The sequence below is a fragment of the Gopherus evgoodei genome, unplaced genomic scaffold (genome assembly GCF_007399415.2).
Source record: "Gopherus evgoodei ecotype Sinaloan lineage unplaced genomic scaffold, rGopEvg1_v1.p scaffold_39_arrow_ctg1, whole genome shotgun sequence".
In the NCBI taxonomy this organism is placed as follows: Eukaryota; Metazoa; Chordata; order Testudines; family Testudinidae; genus Gopherus; species Gopherus evgoodei.
The window spans coordinates 3,104,616-3,125,220 of NW_022060060.1; the positions used below are offsets into that span (position 1 = coordinate 3,104,616).

At 49.7% G+C, this 20,605-nt stretch overlaps 1 protein-coding gene and 1 gene segment (V, D, J or C); both read right to left on the bottom strand.

The window, feature by feature from the left end:
- Nucleotides 1-59: 59 nt before the first annotated feature.
- LOC115642315 lies at nt 60-19,052 on the bottom strand. 5 transcript variants are annotated; one of them, XM_030545768.1, is made up of 5 exons: nt 17,215-17,297; nt 14,209-14,804; nt 13,245-13,439; nt 1,474-2,341; nt 290-373 (listed from the first exon to the last, which is right to left on the bottom strand). In XM_030545768.1, the coding sequence occupies exons 2-4, from the start codon at nt 14,243-14,245 to the stop codon at nt 2,034-2,036; spliced, it is 540 nt and encodes a 179-aa protein (XP_030401628.1). In that variant the 5' UTR covers nt 14,246-14,804; nt 17,215-17,297; the 3' UTR covers nt 290-373; nt 1,474-2,033. The 5 variants fall into 5 exon arrangements, 4 of the variants coding, with proteins under 4 accessions (XP_030401626.1, XP_030401628.1, XP_030401627.1 ...); XM_030545767.1 differs by lacking the exons at nt 14,209-14,804; nt 17,215-17,297 and adding an exon at nt 18,806-19,052; XM_030545770.1 differs by lacking the exon at nt 17,215-17,297 and having other exon boundaries at nt 13,245-13,436; nt 14,209-14,831.
- LOC115642317 lies at nt 17,351-18,004 on the bottom strand. The segment is given in 2 exon segments: nt 17,351-17,705; nt 17,882-18,004. Coding segments are annotated over 2 exon segments (381 nt in total).
- Nucleotides 19,053-20,605: the final 1,553 nt, after the last annotated feature.

Here is a 20,605-nt window from a genome sequence, read left to right on the forward strand (position 1 = left end):
GCTTCTCACCCTCCACCCCCCTCCCGGAAACACACCCCACATCTCCCCCCATGTGCGGAGGCCGCCCCTGGCTGTCACACTGTGTCGCTCAGAGCACAATAATACACCGCTGCATCTGCCAGCCTCGCCCTGCGCAGGGACAATGTGCTGGATTTTCTGTCTTCAGGAATATGCAGAGCTCCCTCTGGGTTGATGCTGTTAAAGATTCCCTGGTACCCCGAGACTATATACCGGGGCCCTCGGTTCGGGAGGCGCTGGTACCAAACTATAGTTTCAGTGATGACAGACCCGAGAGAGCAGGTGAGGTTCAGTTCGGCTCCCTCCGAGGGCTCTGCGGAGCGCGGCTGCCGGATCTCGGCTCTGCCCGAAGCGCCTAGGAGAGAAACCGCAGCACAGAATTAATTTTTTATGTCGCCAAACCCCGTCCTCTCCCTCTGACTGTGGGGTGGTCAGAAGAGCTCAGAAGGGAGAACGCGGAAGGGGAGAGAGAGATTGGAACATTTGGGAACTTACTGACCTGAGACAAAAACCAGCACAAGCGCCGAGCCCAGCACCGGTACCATCGTCACAAGGGGAATCTCGGTGTCTCTGCTCCTCCCGGGGATCAGCCCTAGTCTCGCTGCCTTGCCGCTACTGAAATGGGCGAGACAGAGGCGTTGCCCCTTCCCTATAGCGGGGAGGACTAAATAACAGGCAAAGATGCTGCTGCCGGAGCTGGAGGTGTGAGGGACTGGCGGGGAGGACCATAAACACCTTTTTCTCTCTCTGTATCGCTCTGCTTTGCGGGGTAACTGCCTCACTGCGTCTGGCTGCGCAGGCGGCGGGCTCAGGGGAACCCGACTGCGCGAATAGCGAGGCGAAGCCGCAGACCGGGGTGTCATTATGTCTAAACAGCGACGACTTTTGCTTGTACTGCACCGATCCCTGGCGGGAGACGGCCCGAGTTCCCAGCAAGTGAAACCGGGAAACTGTCTCCATCACATTCCCCAAGGGAGTTCTCCGCAGAATTCACTGGCGACTCGTGAAAGGGAGGAAGTTATCAGGCTGCGCAGTGAAACCTTACAAATTAATTCCGAATTCGCGCTAGCTGGTGGGAGATGATTAAATCACATTCTGCTTTACTAGCCAATCCGTGTGTAAATCGTCTTTTCCAGTAACCAGTGTGGCCACCCCACAGATGCAAGACAAAGATGGTTTTGATAGACAGATGGATGGAGAGATAGATAGATGGGTGCATATGGGGACAGATAGATAAGAACATAAGAACGGCCACTCTGGGTCAGATCAAAGGTCTATCTATTCTGTCTTCTGACAGTGACCAGTGCCAGGTGCTTCAGAGGTAATGAACAGAGCAGGGCAATTATGGAGTGATCCATCCCCTATCATTCAGTCCCTGGCAAACAGAGGCTAGGGTCACCATCCCTGCCCATCCTGGCTAATAGCCATTGATGGACCTGTCCTCCATGAACTTACCTAGTTCTTTATTGACCCCTCTTATAGTCTTGTCCTTCACAACATCTTCTGGCAAAGGTTGACTGTGCGTTGTGTGAAGAAATATTTCTTTGTGTTTGATTTGTCTGCTGCCTAGTAATTAATAAATAGATAGATGGGGTGCATTGGGGAGTGAGAGAGAGAGATGGAGGTATATGGTGATAGATAGTTGGATAGATAGATAACATATCTATCCAGCTAGATAATGTGCTTGCTGATGTCTTGGAAAAGTTTATTTACTTCCATGGTTTACTCTTCCCTTTATTGTTCTTCATTCCCTCTTAAGGCGGACTTTCTTAGAAATTTTCCAAAGTACCACATCTCAGTAGTCACATGCGTAAATAGTTAGGCGCATAGAGACATTTTTGTAAATTTGGTCCTAATTGTTTTATTCCTCCCTTTTTGTTCTCCCTGGTCCTCCCTCTCCCCCACATCCACAGAAGAGTTCCTCACCTTCTGCTCACACCACCCCCACACACACACTCAGCCCTGGAGTAGGGGTGGGATATTTATTGCCGGGGGGCTGCCCCCTGGTTATCACATCATGCTGCTCCGATCACAGAAATACACCACACCACACCACAGAAATACACCAGCCTCACACGGTGCAGGGCCAGGGTGCCGGACACTTTGTCAGCGGACATGTATAGAGCTCCCTTCGGTTCGGGGCTATTAATGGTTTCCTTGTATCCGGTAAGTGCAAACTGGGGTATCGGGTTTGGGAGCTGCTGGTACCAGATTGTGCTGTCACTCGCCTTGGTGGCATGGTGGGAGCAGGTCAGGTTCAATTCGTCTCCATCCAAAACTTCTGAGGACCACGGCTGTTGGATCTTGGCTCTGTCCAGGACCACTAGGAGAGAAAACCAGCAAGATAATTGATTCAGTGGGCTTGAAACTTCTGGGGAATCCTAGGGGTAAATCCCCTTCTCCAGCCCTCATCCAGTGACTGCCCTGGGTGTTTCCAAGGATGATGGGGGTGGGAGGGGAGCAGTGTTTTCCCCAGGAATTGAAATTAGGGAGAGTGTTGGAATATTTGGGGGAAGGGCGAGGGTCGACAAGGGTTGAGACTGTTAGGGAAAAGGTGGGCTGTATGGCACCAGAGTAAAAACTGAAAAATGTTTCACAACCATTTTATTAGATTTAACTCATGTTTTAAAATCATCACACAAATTAAACTTGGCTACTTAAGCCTACTATAAAGCACTATATCTACATCCTTCTTGGTCTCTTGTTGTAATTTTGCACTCTTTGGTGGCTCCTTGTGTGTCTGGTACTTCCAGTCCTTCATGATATGCTCATGATCAGGCAGAAGGCAACTTCTTTCAGAACACAAAATTCTATTCAGTCAGGAAAAAGAACGCTCAACTACTTGTCATGACGGGGAGGAGCAAGAGATGAATTCCTACCTTTTTCAGGAAACAGGACAAAGATCAGGTCGAGCCACTAGTGATGATAAAGAATTTGAAGTTAAATCTTCATTCGTTCATCATATGCTATTCCACCCTGTGTTCAAAATTCTCTATTCTGTCCTCATCACATAGCAGCCCTATTGCAGATGGTGCCTCACTCCACTCAACTGTAGGTGTTGTATAGGAAAGCAGTCTGTAAAAGCTACATGGAGGTTGAGTAGAATCCAGAAATCGCTGTTGTAGATTTGTAAGAATCAAGTCTGTGTACTTTTTCAGCTGGCTTAACAAACACTTCTTGTCCCTTTCACTTAAGGAGTCAATATAAGTACCTTCATTAGTCAACTTTTGGACTGAAGTCTTTGCTTCTTCCAGTACGTTTTCAATGGATAGCTCTCTGATAGATCCAAGGGTAGCTTTTATTGCTGGACACAGATCTACTACTGTTGTAGCAGATGCCTGGATGGCATTGTTTAATGACCCAAGTGGTTTCAACAGTAGACTTACAAGAGAGAGAATGGCAATAGTCTTCTCTGAACATAGTAGCAAAAGTAGTCCACCAGCCTCACTGCTTAGATCCATCCCATCTTGGTAGATACTTTCCAAAGTCAGTAATAATGGTTGAAGTAATTTTAAGACAACAGCCAAGAATCACTCATGAGAAAGCCAGCAGGTTTTCCCAGGTTGGACTAATTTGAACTTCAATCCCAGGGTATCTTCTATTTGTTTCCAAAATGTTCAGTCCTTTTGGACTCTTGCTGAAAAAAAGAGTATAAAAAGCCATTAAATTTATGGTGTTTTAATGTCTTCTGAAGATTCTGCAGCTTGTACTAGCACTAGCTGAAGTACATGGCCTCTGCAGTGCGTATAGTTGAGATTAGAGTTACACTTTCTCTAAGCAAAGCTTGTACTCCACTATGTCTTCCAGAGAAATTTGTAGCTCCATCAAATGCACAAGCAGCCATCTGTCTGGGGTTCAATTTACAAGCATTTAACTCTTCTAAGATGCCACAGATGCAGCTAATGTGTCTTTTATAACCCGAACATCTAGAAATGCATCTACTGGCCTCCCACAGACATCAAGATAACATATGCAACGACTTAATATTTGATGTCTATTTGCATTGGTGCTTCATCAGCCATGTATGCACATGTTTTGAATGTGGTGAGGAAGTTCTTCACTTTTTCATCTGCTGAGTCACTGTTACACCGCATGCTTCTAGAGAGTCAGCTGAGTTTTTTCAGAAAGATAGCAAGCATTTGCCAGTCTTGTTTGAAACCAGTGCCCAACTTCAGGATTAGCAAGCGACAATGCACTTATCATTGGTGTCCAGTTTGTAGTGTGTGGTATCTCTTGCTTAAATAGAAAGTATGATGCAACAGCCATGTTGGTTCACATAAACTGAGTTAACAGCCTCATTAAGTTCTTCTAAAACTGGCTTTGACAGTGACTGGCTTATAAGGCTTTCTGCATGTTGATGCAGTCCAGAGGCATGGTGTTTTGTAGCCTTTCCATATAGATTGTCAGTATTGACCTAGCTGTTCAGTCTGGTAAACCAAGCTCCTCAACTTTTACTATATAAATCCATGGTACGTCCACATCTTGAATACTGCGTGCAGGTCTGGTCACTCCATCTCAAAAAAGATATATTGGAATTGGAAAAGGTTCAGAGAAGGGCAACAAAAATGATTAGGGGTATGGAACAGATTCCACATGAGGAGAGATTAAAAAGACTGGGACTTTTCAGCTTTGAAAAGAGACAACTAAGAGGGGATATGATAGAGGCTTATAAAATCTTGACTGGTGTGGATAAAATGAATAAGGAAGTGTTATTTACCCCTTCACTTAACACAAGAACCAGGGGTCAACCAATGAAATTAATAGGCAGCAAGTTTAAAACAAACAAAAGGAATTATTTCTTCACACAAGTCACCCATGGAACTTTTTGCCAGGGATGTTGCGAATGCCAAAATTATAAGAGGATTAAAAAAAAACGCTAGATAACTTCATGGAGGACAGGTCTATCAGTGGCTATTAGCCAGGATGGGCAGGAATGCAACACTATATTCGCCAGAAGTTGGGCGTGGACGACAAGGGATGGATCATTTGATGATTCTCTGTTCTGTTCATTCCCTCTGGGGCACCTGGCACTGGCCACAGTTGGAAGACCAGATACGGGTATAGATGGACCATTGGTCTGACCTAATATGTCCATTCTTACATAAAAATAATTATAATAATCAAAAAGTTTAGTACAGAAACTCCCCAAGAAAATGACCTCTTGAGATAGCAACTATGTGAGGTAATGACCTTGGCAAATAATGCATTTTAAAAATCTTGGCCTACTGGGAAATGTATTTGTGATAAACTGGGAATGTTCTTAATGTTTTCTCTGAATACTGTGTTGGTGCCTCAGTGTCCCCTAGGCTGTTCTTAAGTATCTGGCAGAGCGAAGGGCCAGTGCATCTAAATGCCTGATACTCTGTCTCCTAGCAACTGATGGCCTGGACCTCTCCCCTGCAAAGGTGCCAGCTGAAGGTGTTGGAGACAAAGGCATCAGGTGACCTTCTGGCCCGGGAAAGGAGCTGAGCAGAGAGGAGGGGCTGGGAGGGGTTGTTAGTTTGAACTGGCTGGGGTTGAGGAGTGGAGGGCAGATGTGGGGGGTCTGGCTCACTGCCCCCCAGAATGGACCTGGCTGAGGTGTCCGGTTCGCTGTATCTACAAGCTCTGTTTTAGACCCTGTTCCTGTCATCGAAGAAACCTCTGTTTTACTGGCTGGCTGATTCACGTCTGACTGCAAAGTGAGGTTGCAGGACCCTGTGGCTTCCCCAGGACCCCGCTGGGGCAGGCTCGCTGTGGGAAGCGCACGGAGGGGCAGAGGATGCTGATGCTCCAAGGAGAGACCTAGGAGGTGAAGACGTGTGAGCTTCTTGCCCTGAACAAGTCTGCTCCAAGGGAGAGGAGGCTCCCCAAAGTCCTGACTGGCTTGGTGGGGAGCAGTTCCAGAGCATCGCCCCATGACTCCGTGACAGTATTTATACAAGTTTCCCAGTCGCAAATCTAGCATTCTGGAGCAAAGTCACTAAAACATAGTCCAATGCTTTGGCCGCTATTGTTTGTCATGCCATCGTTCACTCTATTGCTTCATCCCATGTCCCTGCACTGTCACCTTCTGCTGCCACCTGTCACTGTGACCTCTGGGAGTTGGTCTCTCGAGGTTCCAACAGCTCTCAGTGATGATAGCTGAGCTCTCAGCAGGAGAACCTCCCCGTTAGTGCAGTCCGGGCTGTCTCCTCCACAGAAACGCTGTCCTGCAGCAGGTCTAAGCACTTAGGCCTGATTATCAGTGATTTCAGCTCAGTGGTAACTTAACAAACCAAAAAATCAGCTCTGTCTTTAAACAGTGGAGAGGGACAGGTCAAATAGTGCCTGTGACTCTTAGGCAGAGCCCACCCCACCAAGCAAAACACCTGTCTCCTCCCCATCCCCTCCACTGCGATCTGGCATCCAAATCCCCCGCTTAGCGAGTGCAGTTCAGTCGAGAGTCACCAGTGCTTAATTTGTAATGAAAGAGGTGTCACAGCTCAAGCAAGTTTGTTACTTTCGTAACTGATGTCACAAGCCCAGAGGTCCCAGGGCTATGAACCGCCGAGCCTAGAGGTGCCAGGGCTGAGTCCTGGCACAAATTAAGCACTGGGGGAGACCCTCTCATTCAGTTATGCTACGTACCATTCTGCTGCCCTTTACTCAGACAATAAGGAGAACAACATTTCATGATCCCACATTTAACACTTCAGTGATCTGTGACCCAACATCAGCCAAAATCGATCACTTGGGCAGCACAGCTCTGTCTGCTGGACACCTTGGCACAGTGGATGAGTTCATGTAAATACAGGCTGGTCCTGAAGCCTTTCCTCCTCCCCTAGCTCAGCACTAGCTGTCAGGGAGAGCTCAGTCAGACCTTGCTTACAAATCATCATTTGAAAATATTAGGTAGGCCACTATAGTCAAAACGAATGCGCCAACATTGTTATAAATAACAGCTGTATGAGCAAGCTACTCTTTGGTCACACTTTTCAAACCCATTATGCTTTCTCAGGTACAAGTATTTTCTCACATACCGTGCATGCTTTTAAAGTGTGTATGAATGTTTGAATTTTAATTCAAATTTCCAACCAACAACTAAATTGGCAACACTGCATGAATCTGGGGGGAGGGGGTGTTGGGGACATGTAGGGAGGTCTAGGGAACTCCCTGGAGAGAGGTGTGACAGGATTGATAGAGAAGAGGAGTGTCTGATAGAGAAGGTGTGTGTTCGTGAGATGGAGGGTGGGGTAGAGGAGAGGGGGGTGTCAGCGTGAGATGGGTGGAGGGTGAGGCAGTGGACAGAGGGTGTCAGGGTGAGATGGAGGAGGTGGGGTAGAGGAGACAGGGTGTCAGGGTGAGATGGAGGGTGAAGTAGAAGAGGGGGGTGTCAGGGTGAGATGGAGGGTGGGTATAGGAGAGGGGCTGTCAGGGTGAGATGGATGGAGGGTGAGGTAGTGGACAGAGGGTGTCAGGGTGAGATGGAGGGTGGGGTAGAGGAGAGAGGTGGTGTCAGGGTGAGATGTATGGAGGGTGGGGTAGTGGAGAGAGGGTGTCAGGGTGAGAAGGAGTGTGGGGTAGAGGAGGAGCGTTAGAGTGAGATGGAAGGAGGCTGAGGTAGTGGAGAGGTGGTGTCAGGGTGAGATGGATGGAGGGGGGTAGAGGAGAGAGGGGTTGTCAGAGTGAGATGGAGGGTGGGGTAGAGGAGGGGGTGTCAGGGTGAGATGGAAGGTGGGGTCAGAGCCTCCTTTAGGAAGTGCGGGGCCCAATTCGAACAGTTTCGATGGGGCCCCAGTAGAGATGACTGAAAAAAACACGTGGGGCTTGTACTCACTGGGCAGTGCTCCGAGTCTTCGGCAGCACTTCAGTGGTGGGTCCTTCACTCACTCCAGGTCTTAGGTGGCACTGAAGGACCCGCCGTCGAAGCATCACTGAAGACCCAGAGCTAGTGAAGTACCCATAGTCGAAGTGCCGCCGAAGACCCAGAGTGCTGCTGGGTGACTAAAAATTAAAGAGGCACCTCTAGCCAGGGAAGGCATTATCACTGGGCGCAGGGCCCTCTTAGGCACGGTGCCAGGTTCAGGAGAATTGGTGGAATAGGCCTAAAGCCAGCCCTGGGTGGGGTAGAGAAGAAGGGATGTCAGCGTGAGATGGATGGAGGGTGAGGTAATGGACAGACGGTGTTAGGGTGAGATGGAGGGGGGATAGAGGAGAGAGGGGGTGTCAGGGTGAGATGGAGGGTGGGGTAGAGAAGAGGGGGATGTCAGGGTGAGATGGAGGGTGGGGTAGAGGAGAGGGGGGTGTCAGCGTGAGATGGGTGGAGGGTGAGGCAGTGGACAGAGGGTGTCAGGGTGAGATGGAGGAGGTGGGGTAGAGGAGACAGGGTGTCAGGGTGAGATGGAGGGTGAAGTAGAAGAGGAGGGTGTCAGGGTGAGATGGAGGGTGGGGTAGAGGAGAGGGGCTGTCAGGGTGAGATGGATGGAGGGTGAGGTAGTGGACAGAGGGTGTCAGGGTGAGATGGAGGGTGGGGTAGAGGAGAGAGGGGGTGTCAGGGTGAGATGGATGGAGGGTGAGGTAGTGGACAGAGGGTCTCAGGGTGAGATGGAGGGTGGGGTAGAGGAGAGAGGTGGTGTCAGGGTGAGATGTATGGAGGGTGGGGTAGTGGAGAGAGGGTGTCAGGGTGAGAAGGAGTGTGGGGTAGAGGAGGAGTGTTAGAGTGAGATGGATGGAGGGTGAGGTAGTGGACAGAGGGTCTCAGGGTGAGATGGAGGGTGGGGTAGAGGAGAGAGGTGGTGTCAGGGTGAGATGGATGGAGGGTGAGGTAGTGGACAGAGGGTGTCAGGGTGAGATGGAGGGTGGGGTAATGGAGAGAGGGGGTGTGAAGGTGAGATGGAGAGTGGGGTAGAGAAGAAGGGGTATTAGGATGAGATGGAGAGTGGGGTAGAGGAGAAGGGGTGTCAGGGTGAGATGAAGGGTGGGGTAGTGGAGAGAGGGTGTCAGGGTGAGAAGGAGTGTGGGGTAGAGGAGGAGTGTTAGAGTGAGATGGATGGAGGGTGAGGTAGTGGAGAGGTGGTGTCAGGGTGAGATGGATGGAGGGGGGTAGAGGAGAGAGGGGTTGTCAGAGTGAGATGGAGGGTGGGGTAGAGGAGAGGGTGTCAGAGTGAGATGGAAGGTGGGGTCAGAGCCTGCTTTAGGAAGTGCGGGGCCCAATTCGAACAGTTTCGATGGGGCTCCAGTAGAGATGACTGAAAAAAACACGTGGGGCTTGTACTCACTGGGCAGTGCTCCGAGTCTTCGGCAGCACTTCAGCAGTGGGTCCTTCACTCACTCCAGGTCTTAGGTGGCACTGAAGGACCCGCCGTTGAAGCATCACTGAAGACCCAGAGCTAGTGAAGTACCCATAGTCGAAGTGCCGCCGAAGACCCAGAGTACTGCTGGGTGACTAAAAATTAAAGAGGCACCTCTAGCCAGGGAAGGCATTATCACTGGGCGCAGGGCCCTCTTAGGCATGGTGCCAGATTCAGGAGAATTGGTGGAATAGGCCTAAAGCCAGCCCTGGGTGGGGTAGAGAAGAAGGGGTGTCAGCGTGAGATGGATGGAGGGTGAGGTAGTGGACAGACGGTGTTAGGGTGAGATGGAGGGTGGGGTAGAGGAGAGGGGGGTGTCAGGGTGAGATGGAGGGTGGGGTAGAGGAGAGGGGGGTGTCAGGGTGAGATGGAGGGTGGGGTAGAGGAGAGGGGGTGTCAGGGTGAGATGGAGGGTGGGGTAGAGGAGAGAGGGGGTGTCAGGGTGAGACGGAGGGGGTAGAAGTTGATAATGAGGATTAATACATGTCAGAAGAATTTTGGTTGGGTGGGTGGATGATGGGGCTGGATAGAAGATGCTCACTCAGAGGGTATGTCTACACTATGAAATTAGGTTGAATTTATAGAATTTGGCTTTTTTAAATCATTTATATACAGTCAATTGAGTGCGTCCCCACCAAAAATGCTCTAAGTGCATTAAGTCGGCGGACTGTCCACAGTACCGAGGTTAGCGTTGACTTCTAGAGCGTTGCACTGTGGGTAGCTGTGGGTAGCTATCCCACAGTTCCTGCAGTCTCCGCTGCCCATTGGGATTCTGGGTTCAGATCCCAATGCCTAATGGGGCAAAAGCAGTGTTGCGGGTGATTCTGGGGAAATGTCATCAGGCTCCCCTCTCCCTCCCTCCATGAGAGCAATGGCAGACAATGGTTTAGAGCCTTTTTTCCTAGATTACCTGTGCAGATGCCATACCACAGCAAGCATGGAGCCCGCACAGCTGACCATCACCGTACATCTCCTAGGTGCTGACAAATGTGGGACTGCATTGCTACACAGCAGCAGCTCCTTGCCTTTTGGCAGCAGTTGGTGCGTTACGATTGGTAGCCATCATCGTCATATTCCTAGGTGCTCTTTTAACTGATTTTGGTGAGGTCAGTCACGGGTGCCTGGGCAGACTCGTTCTGAGCACCCAGGAGATGACAATGGCTGGCTAGCAGTCAAACTGTACCGTCTGCTGCCACCCTAAAGATGTAAAAGATAGATGGAATGGATCAAAACAAGAAATAGACCTGATTTGTTTTGTATTCATTTGCTTCCTCGCGCCTTCTGTGAAATCAACGGCCTGCTAAACCCAAGGTTTTGAGTTCAATTCTTAAGGGGCCATTTTTGTGTGTGACAGTTGTTTGTGTTTCTCCGTCATGCAAAGCCACCCCTTTGTGGACTGTAATTCCCTGTAAGCCATGTTGTCAGTCGCCCCTCCCTCTGTCAGAGCAGATAATCATTTCGTGCCTTTTTTCAGCCCAGACGCCATAGCACTGGGATCATGGAGCCCACTCAGATCACTGTGGCAATTATGAGCACTGTAAACACCATGCATAGTATCATGGAGTATATGCAGAACCAGAACCTGACAAAGCAAAATCAAGTGAGGAGGAGACAACGCTGACGAGACTGATGAGGTCATAGACATGGACACAGACTTCTCGCAAAGTACGGGCTCTGGCAATGTGCATGTCATGGTGTTAATGGGGCAGGTTTGTGCTGTTGAACACCGATTCTGGGCCCAGGAAACAAGCACAGACTGGTGGGACCACATAGTGTTGCAGGTCTGGGATGATTCCCAGTGGCTGCAAAACTTTCGCATGCGTAAGGGCACTTTCATGGAACTTTGTGACTTGCTTTCTCCTGCCCTGAAGCACCAGAATACCAAGATGAGAGTAGCCCTCACTAGGGCCGGCTCTGGATTTTTTGCTGCCCCAAGCAATGGAAAAAAAAAGGGTGGGGGGGCACATCCACCAAAGTAGCAAAGGAGGGGGAACACGGCGCAGCTGGAGTGGCAAAGCTGGGGAGGGGAACAACACAAAAATGGCAAGACTGGAACAGCAAAGGGGGGGGGACAATGGCGCAGCTGGCAAAGCAGGGAAAAAACAAAACAAAAAACTCTACAGGGCGGCCGGAGCCAGGGGACTTCCTTTGCTGCAGAGTGTGCCCCGGTCTGATAGGAGGGAAGGGGAGGGAGCGGGGGGGGAGAGAGAAGGGGGGCAGCCAGTGCTTCATCAGGGTGCTCCCCACGTGGCCCCGACCGCTGCGCTGCCTGCCCGGAGGGCTCAGTGTGGCTCTGGTCGGCGGGGAGGGAAGGACGCGGGCTGCCCTGCCAAGTTTGCTGCAGGGCGCTACCCTCCTCTGCACCGCCGCCCCCTACAGGGTGGCAGGAGAAGTGGAAAAAAATGGCCTTGCCTCCCAAGGTTTAGGCAGAAGCCGCCCCATAGACTCTGCTGCCCCAAGCACAAACTTGCTCAGATGGTGCCTGGAGCCGGCCCTGGCCCTCACAGTTGAGAAGCAAGTGGTGAGCTTGCAATGTCAGACAGCTACCAGTCAGTTAGGCATCAATTTGGAGTGGGCAAATCTACTGGGGGGCTGCTGTGATCCAAGTAGCCCATGCAATAAAAGATCTGCTGATATCAAGGGTAGTGACTCTGGGAAATGTGCAGGTCATAATGGATGGCTTTGCTGAAATGCGATTTCCTAACTGTGGTGGGCTGATAGATGGAACCCATATCCCTATCTTGGCACCGGAGCACCAAGCCAGCGAGTACATAAACTGCAAGAGGTACTTTTCAATGGTGCTGCAAGCACTGGTGGATCACAAGGGACGTTTCACCAACATCCACGTGGGATGGCCAGGAAAGGTACATGACACTCGCGACTTCAGAAACTCTGGTCTGTTTCAAAAGCTGCAGAAGGGACTTTCTTCCGAGACCAGAAAACAACCATTGAGGATGTTGAAATGCCTGTAGTTATCCTTGGGGACCCAGCCTACTCCTTAATGCCATGGCTCGTGAAGCCATACACAGGCGGCCTGGACAGTAGTCAGGAGCTGATCAACTATAGGCTGAGCAAGTGCAGAATGGTGGTAGAATGTGCATTTGGACGTTTAAAAGTGCACTGGCACAGTTTACTGACTCGGATAGACCTCAGCGAAACCAATATTCCCATTGTTATTAGTGCTTGCTGGGTGCTCCACAATTTCTGTGAGAGTAAGGGAGGGACGTTTATGGTGGGGTGGGAGGTTGAGGCAAATCGCCTGGCCGCTGATTACGCACAGCCAGACACCATGGCAGTTAGAAGAGCACAGCAGGACGCGCTGTGCATCAGAGAAGCTTTGAAAACCAGTTTAATGACTGACCAGGCTACAGTGTGAAAGTTCTGTTTTTTTCTCTGTGATGAACACCCCCCCGCTTGGCTCTCTCTACTTTCCTGTAAGCTAAACACCTTCCCCTCCCCCCTTAGATCACCGCTTGCAGAGGCAATAAAGTCATTGTTGCTTCACATTCATGCATTCTTTATTAATTCATCACACAAATAGGGGGATAACTGCTAAGGTAGCCCAGGAGGGGTGGGGGCGGAGGGAAGCACAGGTTGGAGTTGGGGAGGAGGGAAAGACAAGGCCACAGCACACTTTAAAACTTAAACTTCAAAACTTATTGAAGGCCAGCCTTCTGCTGCTTGGGCAATGCTTTGGGGTCGAGTGGCTGGGTGGCCGGACATCACCCCACCGTGTTCTTGGGTGTCTGGGTGAGGAGGCTATGGATCTTGGGGAGAAGGGTGGTTGGTTACACAGGGCTGTAGTGGCGGTCTGTGCTTCTGCTGCCTTTCCCGCAGCTCAACCATATGCAGTTTGATGCTCCAGCAGTCGGAGCATCGACTCTTGCCTTCTGTCAACAAGCTGATGCCACCTACCCTCTTTAGCCCACCAGCTCTCCTCGCATTCCTGTTGCGCTTTCCTGCACTCTGACATCATCTGCCTCTCTGCATTCTGGTGTGCTCTGTCAGTCTGGGAGGTCTGCAGTAGCTCTGAGAACATCTCATCCCGAATGCGTTTTTTTCGCCGTCTAATCTTTGCTAGCCTCTGCGAAGGAGAAACATTTGCAGCTGCTGGGGGAAAAGGGAGATTGGTGGTGGAAAAGACACATTTTAGAGAACAATGGGGTCATTCTTTCCAGTTAAACCTTGCTGTTCACATTACACAGCACATGTGCTTACGTTACAAGGTAGCATTTTGCCTCTTATATTGAGGGCCTGCTGGTGTGGTGTGAGAGATCACTCCTGCAGTGCCAGGCAACAGAATTCGGCTTGCAGGCAGCCACGGTAAGTCACCGTCTTTTAGCTTCTTTAACTTTCATAACATGTGGGAATAGTTTCAAACAGCAGCACCCTCATTTCCCATACCAAGCGGCCGTTGGGTTGGCCATTTAAAATGGGTTTGCAATTTAAAAGGAAGGGCTGCAGTTTGTGGCTTTTCATGCAGCACAAACCCAAATAACCCCTCCCCTCCTGCCCACCATGCTATTCTCTGGGATGATCACTGCACCCCTCCCCCCACCGTGTGGTTAACAGCAGGGAACATTTCTGTTCAGCCAGAGGCAAACAGCCCAACAGAAATGGGTACCTCTGAATGTCCCCTTAATAAAAGCACCCTATTTCAACCAGGTGACCATGAATTATATCATTCTCCTGAGGATAACACAGAGAAAGATAAGGAATTCATGTTGTTTGAATGCCAGCAAACACCAGGATTTCCGCTCCATCCCCATACATTAAAGGACTTTTGCAGTAGCTGTACTGGCCATGAATGTCAGGGCAGAGTAATCATTAAACACGCTTGCCTTTAAACTATGTGTAATATTTACAAAGGTACACTCACCAGAGGGCCCTTCTCTGCCTACAGGGTCCATGAGCATGCCTTGGGTGGGTTCGGGGGTACTGGCTCCAGGTCCAGGGTGAGAAACATATCTTGGCTGTTGGGGAAACTGGTTTCTCCACTTCCTTGCTGTGAGCAATCTTCAATCTCTTCGTCATCATCTTCATCATCCACAAAACCCACCTCCGTGTTGCGTGATTCTCCGTTGATGGTGTCAAAGCACAGGGTTGGGATAGTGTTGGCTCCACCCCTAGCATGGCATGCAGCTCAGCGTAGAAGCGGCATGTCTGGGGTTCTGATCCAGAGCAGCCATTTACCTCTCTGTTTTTTTGGTAGGCTTGCCTTAGCTCCTTAATTTTCACACTCACTGCTTTGTGTCCCTGTTATGGCCTCTGTCCTTCATGCTCTTTGAGACTTTTTCCAAAGTTTTGGCATTTCGTTTACTGGAACAGAGTTCAGCTAGCACAGATTCGTCTCCCCATACAGCGAGCAGATCCCATACCTCCCATTCCGCCCATGCTGGAGCTCTTTTGCGATCCTGGGACTCCACCATGGTCAACTCTGCTGATGAGATCTGCACTCACCTGCACCTTGCCATGCTGGCCAAACAGGAAATGAGATTCAAAAGTTTGCAGGCCTTTTCCTGTCTACCTGGCCAGTGCATCTGAGTAGAGAGTGCTGTCCAGAGCGGTCACAATGGAGCACTCTGGGATAGCTCCCGGAGGCCAATACTATCGAATTGCATCCACACTCCCCAAATTCGACCCGGCAAAGCCGATTTCAGCACTAATCCCCTCATTGGAGGTGGAGTAAAGAAATCAATTTAAAGAACCCTTTAAGTTGAAAAAAAGAGCTTCGTCTGGTGGACGAGTCCAGGCTTAAATTGAGGTAACGCTGCTAAATTCGACCTAAAGTCGTAGCGTAGACCAGGCCTAAGTTGTGTTATTTTTATGATGGAATGGTGCTTGCTGAAAGCCATTAACAGAATGAGAGGGTGAAACTGGGCCCTCACTCACAGCCGTGCAGTAGCTCCAGAGTCACTCCGGTACAGTTATGGAGCTACTCTAGAATTACATCAGAGCAGGTGGAACTACACTCCTGGGGATTTGGGGTACAATTTTCAACAGTGCCTTCATGACTTAAAGGCTAAGTACCATTTTTCAAAGCGACTTTGGACCAGATTTTTAAAGGTGTCCTTATAAATGGGGGAAATCTTGTTATGGGCTGAGCTAAAACCTTGTTCTAACTGATGTGTGAACATGCCCTTCACTCAAGAGAGAAACGCTTAAGGGACTCCACCTAAAACAAAGTCTAATAGAGGCTGCCCAGTTGGGGTGGGGCGGTTCCAGTGGATATTGTAAACAGACAGGGGCTCAGGGGGTCCTTTGCTATGCGAGAAGAGGGATCATTGTTCCCAGAACCTTGGCTTGCCTCCTCGCAGACTTTCCCTGGGTGCTCTCAGTTGTTGCAGGATATAATAGAATCACATCGAATGTTCTGTGCTCACACAGCTCCCCCCAACACACACACACACACACACACACCGATTTTTCTGAAATGATGCCTGTGGGGGGCGGGAGTGGGGGTAGAACACAGAGAAACTGAAAACAGACAGGAACAGAGCAGACACTGAAAGCCAAGCAGCAGCCTGTGTTCTGTGCACAGCAGGTCCCTGGGGAAAGCCAGGGAAAGCCCTTCGTAACCTGGTGTTGGCAGAAGCAAGAAAATCTGTTTCCTGCTGTTTTATTCCTTCTGCATTGAGAGCTACAGGACTTTGCACGTTCTCTGTACATCAATAAAATCACAGCAAATAAATACCTATTTCTGTTAGGGTTCCCTCCCCACTCTGAACTTTAGGGCACAGATGTGGGGACTTGCATGAAGACCCCCTAAGCTTATTTCTACCAGCGTAGGTTAAAAACTTCCCAAGGCACAATTTCTCTCTGATACCTTGGATTAAGTAATACTGCCACCACAAAGTGATTTAAGCAAACATTTAGGGAGGGCCACTTGGAGCCCCCTGGGGATGCTTGAGAATAATATCCTCACCAATTGGTACAGGAGAACACAGACCTAAAGCCTTGGATCTTAAAACAATGAACAATCAATCAGGTTCTTAAAAGAAGAATTTTAATTAAAGAAAAGGTAAAAGAATTACCTCTGTAAAATCGGGAGGGTAAGTAAGTACTTTACAGAATAACAAAAGACTCAAGAACACAGAGGATCCCCCCTCTAGGCAAAACCTTAAAGTTACAAAACCAGGCATAAACCTCCCTCTTACACAAAGGAAAACACAAACCGAAATAAAAATAAACTAACGCCTTTCCTTGCTAAATACTTACTAACGCTATAGGAGTTGGATCACTTGCTTCCTTGGTCTGACTCCAGCAAGCACACAGGACAGACAAAGAACAGACAAAACAAAGCCCATTTCCCCCTCCCCAGATCTGAAAGTATCTTGTCCCTTATTGGTCCTTTTGGTCAGGTACCAGCTAGGTTACCTGAGCTTCTTAACCCTTTACAGATAAAAGGATTTTGTGCCTCTGGCCAGGAGGGATTTTATAGTACAGTATACAGAAAGGTGGTTACCCTTCCCTTTATACAATTACCAAGCCTGCAAATCCTGCACCTTGGCAGGGGGTCAGAGTAGATGCCCCCTGCTAATCTGTGACTGTAATTTCTCCTCCCAACAGGGACATCCACAGGGCCTCAGACTTTGACTTGATACTCTGGTCAAAACAGCATTTGGGAGCCCAAAGACTCAGACGGCAGGTGCCTAATGAGGTTTCCAAATGCAGCTAGGCCCTTAACTTCCAGGGAAGCCAATGGGAGCGGGGGGGTTTAGAAAATCCTACTAGGCATCAGCAAGTTCTGTAGGCACTTAAGTAATTCTACAAATCTGGTCTCTCGTGTCTCTCTGTAACTTTAGGTCCCTAAATACCTTTTCAAATTTGACCCTTCGGAGCCTTCTTTTTATTGGAAGACAATAGCAATTAGGCTTGTAATTACCTGAGTCGCTTTGGATACAGAGATTTTCAAAGGAGCCTAAGGGAGTTAGGAGCATATTGCTCACTGGAGTTCCATGCGTCCTTTCTCCTGGCCCCATTTGAGGATCCAGCCTGTAATTTGATTATCTGAGCTCCCTTCTCTTCCTACCCAGGACTTTCAGACTCGGGAAGGTTTCTGTTTAGCTCGCCCTGCATTTCCTCTCGCTGTGTCTCTCACGGCGCAGTAATACACCCCTGAGTCCTCCACCACCACCTTGGTGATGCGCAGCGGGGCGGACCGACGGGAGGGGTCAATGGACAGTTCAAACCTCTCCGAGGTCTCTGCGGACTTGTAGCCAGAGATCACAGCTCGAGGGGCAGCTTTGGGGTTCTGATAGTACCAAATAACTCTGTCATAGGCAGCGACACTGTGGTTACAGGGGAGGTCAGCCCTGCCCCCTCCCAGGAAAGACAGCGCAGCAGGCTGAGAAACCTTTGTGTCCACCGCTCCGCCTGAGAGAAAAAAATAATAATAACAGAACATGAAAAATCCCCCAGACACAGACAGGGAAACTAGCAGCAGCAGCGTGAAGTGTCATCGAGAAGGACACCCGGACACAGGCGAAAATTAATAAATATGGGGGCGGGGGAAGTAATGCCCAGAAATGCCACGTGGGAATCTGACTCACTGGAAACAAGGATCAGCACAAGCGTTGAGACCAGGGTTTTAAGCATCTTCTCTGTGGAGATTCGGTGTCTCTGCGCTTCTGCAAGGAGAGGCTCCGTTTTCTCTCCACTCAGGCACCCCCGCCCCTAGCCGTGTCAGAAGAAACGAATTAGGCCCTTTCCCCGCAGAGGGAAGCCGAGCTCTGTCTTCTGAGGGCTGAAGGAATCCGGGAACGCTGCTTCTGCTCCGAATTCAATTGTGACTCCTTGCGTCAAGCATCAAATCTCTCTGTGCTTGGTTGGCAGCTGCCTTTCCGCTGCTCGGCTAAAAGTCTGGCAGGGACCTGGAGGATTGGGGGGTGAGGCGTGGGGAGGAGATGGAGCGAGAACTAGATGTCTAGAAACACCAGAAAGTGGTCTCGATTCTGGAGCTGTTCCTGTCGGCGCGGCAGCTCCCTCTGTCGGGCTCTTGTGTGAACTGCACAGGGATACGGGGGAGCAGAAGTTCTGGCTTCCACAGAGGAGTCGCGGTTTGTAAAGGAAGGAGGGTGGGTGGAGGGACTGCCGCCTCCATCCATCCTTCTATTGTTCCAGCCCCAGTATCTGTATCTACATGTCTATATATAGATACAAATTGATATAGATCCTTCCATCAGCATCTGTTTATATAGATTTCTTCACTCCCCGAATCTTAAAAAACAGGACAAGAAAGGCTAACAAAGAACTCCAAAGCAATATTACTGTCCAAATACATCAGAGACTGAGATATGTCCCATTGGCAGACCCCTCTCTCCTTACAGGTGGATAGATAGATAGATAGATAGATAGATAGATAGATAGATAGATAGATAGATAGATAGATAGATAAGAGGACTTGCCCCCCCACTGACTTTTAAGATTCTGTATCTTTTTACCCTTTAGAACGAGAAAATATTTGTTTCACTCACAGAGAAACGCAAAGCTGAGGAGAAGGCTCCACAGAGCAGCTCCTCTCTCCGAGCCCATGGCGAGCTCCGTTTCTTCTCTCCCTGGCAGAGGAATATTCCGAGGCAGAGTCAATCCGAGGAAGGTCTGCAGGGAGGAGACCGGCGGAAACGAGAATTCTCCCTCCCCTCAGGTTACCCCCTTCTCAGAGGAAGGATTATCCGCCTACAGAAGCTGCTGTTTCGTTGTCTGCCCCGGGGCGGAGCAGCAGCTCGGTGACCTGGGCTGGGCTGGGTCCAGCCCCGACCTCAGGCTGTGGGAATTAACCAGGGTTCGCAGGGGAGGTGGCGAGCACTCTAGCGCCATCTGCTGGCCTGGCACACAAGGGGGAGGGGAAGAAATTATTTGCTTCAGGGGAATCCCAGGTAGAAGATGGTAGGAATGATACAGACCCAGGCACCGCTTCACCCCTTTACTCCAATGGAGTTATAGCTGATTTACACCCCCTGAGCATCTGCCCCATTACCTAGAATAGAGAGCGTCTGATTCGCACCAGATGAGGATCTGGCCCAGTGACGTAAATGAAGATATTGCTGAGTTTAACCAGCTAGGGGTTGATTCAGTGGCTCCAGTGCAGCAACAGTCACTTTACACCAGCTGGGGATCAGTCCCTGCAGCTCCTCGACCCAGCTGCCTGCCAGAAGCTGAGGGGTTTTGCCCTGAACCCAGCTCTGCCTGTGGCACTGTGCTCTCACTGCACACAAGTAGCTGCCTGAGTCCTCCAGCTGGGAGTCGGTGATGTGTGGAGAGCTGCGTTTCCCATCTTCCAGTACAAAGGAAGAAAGACCAAGGGGACTTGCAGCTTTATGGTTCTCAGAGAGGTGAGGTAAATTTCTGTCACCTGTAGCAACTGAACACTGAGATGCAGTGGGTGCCTGGCTCATCTCTGCTTGATTTTTCTTTTCTTCTCAGACACATCATGTGACTCACACACCAGCCTAGGATCCTGTAGCGGCCTCAGCTTGTTGACCTGCACAAGCTGAACTGCCTTCTCACACCTGTACACCCCCAGCGTAGACAAATGCACCCAGCATGAGGGGATTCCTTGGGAATATCTGAACAGCACCAAACACGACAAAGCAGGAGAGTCCAATGGCTATAACGCTAGCTAAGGCCTAGGTTTGAGTCCTTCCTCCACCACAGGCACTCTGGGGGCTTTGGGAATTGGGCAAGTCACTCAGGGCCATGTTTTTAAAGGGATGACCAATGAGGTTTTCAGACACACCCAGGACTCCAACACCCATTGATTTCAAAGGATGTTTGGCACCAAGCCACTTGTGAAAAATCCCACCAGCTACCTAAAGCCCTTTAAAAATCAACCACTCTGTTCCTCAGATCCCCAGCCATAAAATGGGGGTAACAGCACTTTCCCACCTCGCATGGGTGTTGTGTGGACCAATGAAGTGATGGTTGTGAGGTGCACAAACACCGTGGTAATATGGCCAGATTAATACCCAGTGCAGGCAGTTTTACACTGGAATGGTCAAAGATTTCTGAGGGAATTCATAGCCTAATTTCCCTTGCTTTCCACTAGGAGCTGAGCACCTAATTCCCTTGGGCTCCTTTGAAAATACTTTAAAAGATACCTGAGTGCTTTTGTCTCCCCTAGACCCAAGCCCTGCAGTAGCTCAGCACCACACAAACATGAATGGATTTAGCCTGGGATTTTCAAAGGAACCAAAGGGAGTTAGGAACCCGTGTCCTGTTGAATTTCAGTGAAGTTTGGCTACCTAGGTCTAGAGCTGTCTTTGGCTATCCCAACC